The following is a 6000-nucleotide window of genomic DNA, read 5'->3' as shown; positions in this document are numbered from 1 at the left end:
GGATGAATCTTTGTTTTAAAATAGCTAGTTCTGAGGGGCTGTCGCCATTTGTGATCTCGTTCATGTTGGTTCGGTTATCTAATATTGTTGATTTTCAGATGATCTTGGCTATTCGTTCTTCTGTTGCGTCAGTAGTGATTTCGATTCTAGGATTGTCTGTTTTTTTCTGGGGAGGGGTGTTTATGCCAGTAATGCTTGGCTTGTCAGCAAGCTCATTGTAGGGATATAAGCACTGAGTGATCTTGGATTTGTTCATTGATCATTTTGGTTAGGGATGGGGAGGGACTTATCTATTTAATTTTCTTGCTATAAGAGGCTACTCATAAAAGTATTGCCAAAGAATTTAGTCTTTGTGCTTTTTGATAGCTTGAACCATTGCTTCATGTTTACTCATTTTACGCCACTCAGGATTTTGTAGTCCTCAATCATATCACCACCACCATCTTTTTTCCCCCCAGCTGAAGAGCCCTAAGCTCGTTAGTCTTTCCTCATACAAAGGGATTTCCATCCCCTTTATCATGGTCAATCTTTTTGAACCTTTTCTAATTCTTTATATTTTTTGAGATGTAACTTCTAGGATTGCACACAACACTCAAGGTGAGGGGGAGGGGGGGAGGGGGGCACTATGCTATCTCCTTGGATATTGTTTCTTCAGCTCTTTCCTCTTCCTCCTTGGAAAGTCTGCTTCTCTCTGCCCCCCATCCTCTGATATTTTACAATCTCTCTCCTCCTCCAGATATTCTGTTTCTTTTTCTGTCACCCCCCCCCCCCATGGGGTCTGCCTTTTCTGATAATTTATTTCTCTTTGTTCCTCCCCTTGTGCATCTTTCTTGGATATTCTGTTTCTTCATCTCTTCTCACCTATGCTCTCTCTCCTCTTCCTCCTCCAATATTTTGTTACTTTCTCTCTGCCCCCTCCAGGGGTTCTGCATCCTCCCCCGCATGCAATCTCTCCTTTTCCTCCTTGGATATCCTGTTTCTTTCCTCTTCTGATATTTTCTTTCCGTTTATCTTCCCTCTGCGATCTCTCCTCTTCCTCTTGGGATATTCTGTTTCTTTCTCTCTGTTTATTTATTTATTCAATTTTCTGTACTGTTCTTCCAGGGGAGCTCAGAATGGTTTGCATGAATTTATTCAGGAACTCAAAGCATGTTTCCCTGTCTGTCCCGGTGGGCTCACAATCCGTCTAATGTGCCCAGGGTCACAAAAAGAGCAGTGGGGGTTTGAACCCACAATCTCAGGGTGCTGAGGCTCTAGCTTGAACCATTTTCTCATCTCGACTCACCTATGCTGTCCCTCTCTCCCAGGATATTCTGTTTCTTTCTCTCTGCCCCCCCCCCCCCCCCCCCCGATGGGTCAGCCTCCTGTGATATATTGTTTCTCTTAGCCCCCCCCCCCTCCCCCATGCTCTCTCTCCTCTTCCTTCTCGGCTGTTTCTTCGCTCTCTGCTCCCCCCCAGGCGCTGTTTCCGCTCTTCCTCCTGCCTCTCTCTCCCTCCCTCCCCTGCTCCTCCCCCTCCCCGGATGCTCGCTTCTCTCCTCCCCGGTAGCTGTGGCCAGGGACTTTGGTCCGCTGCTTAGCAGGAAGGAATCGCCGGAGCAGTTGCGACATGTCAGCGGCCGCCGCTCCGAGCAAACACCCGCTGAGGAAACGGGGCAGCCTGCAGCCCTGCCCCCGCTCCGGTGAGTGTCTCCCCCTGCCCCCGAGAGCGTATTGCGCAATCCAGGCAGAATCCTAGGCGCTGCTCCAGCATCTTCTGCTTTTCCGGCTCTAATCTTTCTCGGCATGGCAATATTTTTATCCCCCTCCACTTCAGCAGTTGGTAGAGTCCAAGCCCTGGGGTGCTCCAGTAGCACCTCATTCCTGCCTGCTAAGGGGGAAAACCCCTTGAGCAGCGGAACTGCACGGATGCAGTGTCACTGCAAAGCAGCAGCCAGTGCGAAAATGGCTCTGGAATAGCCGTCAAAGCGCTCCTAGGTAAATAACAGGCCATTTCCATCAAGGATGCCAGCTGCAGACCCAACGTGGAAGAGATGCCCTTTTGGAGAAGCCATTTTCAGTTTGGGCAAGTCTAGTACTTTTTCCATAAATGGGTTCTTTTTTGCCTTGGCTCATTCTCTCTATCTCACTTTCATAGGTGCAAATTCAGCAGATGCATTCTCTCAAGTTTGTTAGGTGCAGAGCAGAGGTCCAGTAATTCTGTCTGGATTCGGAACATAACAGGCACACTTTAGATCTGCTGCAGTTGAAATGCATTGTCTCATCTCGACTGATATATTCACAGATGTGCGTGGCAGGCTGGGACCTCACCCTCTGCAGTCTGCAAAATCTCTTCCAGGAACTTCCCAGTGTCTGAAACATTTTCCTCTTGACCTGCGAACATCCATGGATGGCAAATACAAAGAGATCGCAGAGGTATTGCTACAGCCAGTTCTCTCTTCCTTCCTATCGTTGAAAATGAGCCCCCATATGTCTAGACTGCAGTGAGTTGAACTGTGTGTTACAGCACTCACCAGAAACGGCAGGCAGCGCAGGCTTCTCTCTACCAACATCTAGCACTCAAACACACACAGCAAGAAATGCACAACCCCACCCCAGGGAACACACTGCTTCAGTATACCTTTAACTAGAAAATGCCACTTCTGCTGTTGTCTGGGGACTTATTTTAGACCTGAAGCCTTAGTTTTTTGTTCCACCTTTACCTATTAAGTTCAAGGTCGGGTTACATGACAAGAGGTTGGGTCAGTTACCCAGGAAGTTGCAATGGACATACGATAGAGTTGCTAGCTGAACTGAAGTGAGTGAGTCTGCAGGTTCAGCTGTTTTAATCTGCATATGTGTTTTGCTTTGTCCAGGAGCTGTTCTGTCGCTCCTTGGCAGAAAGCGAGATGCGCAGCGCTCCATATGAGTTCCCAGAGGAGAGTCCTATTGAGAAGCTGGAGGAGCGACGCCATCGCCTGGAGCGACAAATAAGCCAGGAAGTGAAGTAAGAGAGAAGCTTCCTTGTTGCCTGCTGTTCTCATTCTAACTGCCCGTCGATGAGGGTTAATGCCCGCTGTGGCTCCTTCTCTCATCAGGACACCTTCATCTAATGAGTCAAACCACAGCAGGACAGTCGGGCTTCTTTAAGTAGGTTCTTCCCAAGCCAGTCCCGGGAACCCCATAGTCAAGTTTTCAGAACGTGCTTGAGACACGCAAATTGATCTTGTGGCTATCTACAAAACCTGATTGGCTGTGGGTCCCCAGGTTGGATATGGGAAGCCCTGCATTACATAAAGTGTCAGCTGGAGCCAAGCTGGTTGATGAATGCTTGTCTTGGGGAGACCTAGAGTTACCTGTTTCAGGAAGTAAAATCCCTTCTCTCGCTGGTTCCGATAGGTCATTTCCCTCTCCTTTCTTTTTCAGGATGTCCCACACCCACTTACCCCTCCGAGTTGTGCGTGCTTAAGTGATGTTAAGGCATCGGTCAGAGTGTTCGTTTTAATATTAATGACCTCATTTTAATACTAATGAGCAAGTTTGCATAGCAGAGGCTGCAATGAATGCATGGAAAAGCCTGCGGTGAGCCATTGAATTGTGTGCATCAGTCGGTAAATTCTTTTGACGCTAAACCAGTTCAAACTGCTTTAGCGACGGTCATTAAACACACGGTGAGTTTAGTTCATCTGCAACGAGGGTGTACTCGTCACCACAGCCTTTCTGAGCTGTAACATCCATGAAAGAGGGATTACCTCTTGTTCCCAAACACAGCTGCCTCGTGAGGTGTGATCCGTATACATCCTAGCAAACACACACATTCTTCTGTGTGCCAACAGGAACACTACGTTGTTTGCAGAGCTTTGAACCCGTTTCATGTACATAGTTTGAGTCTTCTAGGGAAGATGATTCCAGGGAAAGATCACATATTGGGAGAAAAGGTTCAAGTTTTATTCAGACCTAATTCAGGGTGTTTTACCATCATTAAAATTAGAACAAAATAAAATAGGAGAGGGGGAGTTAATTGCAGATTCATTAGGAGAAAACCTGGATAAGGACTAAAGTATGAGAGGGCAAACAAAAAGCCCATGAGTCAGGAAGGGGCCTTAGCTTAACATCAATAGTCTTGATGCTGTAATGGCCATTCCAGCTCTAAAATTAGAAAAGAGATGTAAACAAGTTAGATGACTGAGAGGGAATTCGATAGAAGTTTATAAAGACATGAGGAAATGGAACAGTTGATTGGATTTGCTTGACCGCTTAGGGATAACGAGTCCATTCAGGTTGGGACACAGATTGATGACAGATTGAAAATAAATTTAAGGAGGCTTTTTTCCAGCAGTTATGCTGTGACATTTGTTCCCAGGAGATGCTGCCAGGCCTAGCAGTCTAGCTGAATTTAAGAACGTTGAAATAAGTTCTGTTGGAGAGTCAAGTAGATTTGTAGAAAAGATACCCCATGGGGATGTGCTGGGTACTTCCAGGAAACAGGATGTTTTACTGCTGTCACATGTTATATTAATATAATGCCACTTTCAACATGGCTGCCCTGCAGTGTGATTTGTCTGATGACACGGTTCTCTTTGCCGAATTATGTGCTCTATGATGGCCTGGGGGGGGATGTGGTTGTTTTTTATGTACTTGGGGGGGTCCATACCACAAATTAACAGTCTCTTTTTTTCTTTTCCTCTCCATTTGTCCCCTGCTTTTGCTTTGCTTTACTCCTGTTTGTCCTTCTCAGACTAGAGCCGGATATTTTGCTCAGAGCCAAACAGGACTTCCTAAAAGTTGACAGCGATGCTGACTTGGAGTAAGTTTTTTGTTTTCTCCCTTCCTGCTCCCCCCAAAAACTCTGTCTGATCTCTCAGCTGACTGCATCTGATGAACGTGTCTGGACTAGGGAAGGCATGTCTTCCAAGACCCCTGAGAAATGGACCCTGAAAGGCCGAGGTATTCACTTGCACTTTCAAAGGCCAATATGAGCCTGATTTTGGGGATATTTGTAGTTAATACGCATGAGACCCCTCTATATTAATTGCCAAAATTGCTGTTTCAATACTTTGAGGCCGCCTTGAAACCAGGGAACCAGATTTCTTTCCTCCTCCCACATCATTTTTTCTGGGAGATGCCTGTCGGTGACTCCTTTAATTCAGGTTCCATAAATTTCACCTCCACTTGCATTTTACGATGCTTTCTTTGCACCTGCTTCAATTCATGCTAAAAGACTATGGGTTCTTTCTATCTGCTAAGTTTGATAGTCATCCTCCTTATTGCAACATTTTGTGACACGTTTCCTTATAATGAGCTTTTAAAGGTTCTAGCTTTGCTCAATCATCTGTTTCTTTCCTAGTTCTCTTTTTCTCTCTCTTATATTCTTCTTTTTGTCTCGTCCCCTTTTTCTCATTTTCATTATTTTCCTTATTTACAAAAATTTCATACTGTCCACCTCCAACCTAGATCCCAGAGTGAGTTACAAAATAGCATAGAATCCAACACAGAATCTTTCTCTCGGTTCCTTTTCTCTTCTGCCTTTGTATTTCTCAATCTCTTCCAATCTCACTCTATCTTCCCTTCTCTCAGTTTCTCTCCTCACACTCTACCCCCCCCTCTTATTTGCTTTCCCTTCCATTCTATTTCTTGCTTTTTCTTCCCCCCCCCTGTCTCCCCATCGCTCTCTTCCACTGTGTTTCTCTGTCTTCTTCCTCCTTCCTTCACTCTATATCTCTGGCTATATCTGTTTGTCTCTTCCAATTTTTACAGAGCATACAAAGAAGAGAATGAAGAGCTGTCTGAACATTTTGTGAAGGAGCGAGATGTTATAGTGGAGCAGGAGTTCCAGAGAGTCACCATTTCTGGGGAGGAGAAGTGTGGGGTGAGTTTCTGGGACCTTGCCAGGTACTTGTGACTTGGGTTGGCTACTGTTGAAAAAAAAGATACTAAGCTTGATAGATCTGCGGTCTGTCCCAGTATGGCAGCTCTTATGTGCTTATATTCTGGTATTCTGTCTCCTCCTCCTTTGAGTCT

The 6000-nt window shown here is 45.7% G+C and overlaps 1 protein-coding gene across 1 annotated transcript in view; it reads left to right on the top strand.

The window, feature by feature from the left end:
• The first annotated feature begins 1449 nt into the window (after positions 1-1449).
• Positions 1450-6000, top strand: part of AMPD2 (adenosine monophosphate deaminase 2) — a 40249-nt gene continuing 35698 nt past the window's right edge. Inside the window, exons 1-5 of the mRNA XM_033919376.1 lie at positions 1450-1682; positions 2285-2415; positions 2856-2986; positions 4718-4786; positions 5737-5848. Coding sequence (XP_033775267.1) covers positions 1610-1682; positions 2285-2415; positions 2856-2986; positions 4718-4786; positions 5737-5848 — 516 coding nt within the window. The 5' untranslated portion in view covers positions 1450-1609. The remainder of the gene's footprint in view (positions 1683-2284; positions 2416-2855; positions 2987-4717; positions 4787-5736; positions 5849-6000) is intronic.

Source organism: Geotrypetes seraphini, chromosome 13 (genome assembly GCF_902459505.1).
Source record: "Geotrypetes seraphini chromosome 13, aGeoSer1.1, whole genome shotgun sequence".
Lineage (NCBI taxonomy): Eukaryota > Metazoa > Chordata > Amphibia > Gymnophiona > Dermophiidae > Geotrypetes > Geotrypetes seraphini.
Note: the sequence above shows the minus strand (reverse complement) of the source record. Positions and strands in the feature narration are given on the sequence as shown.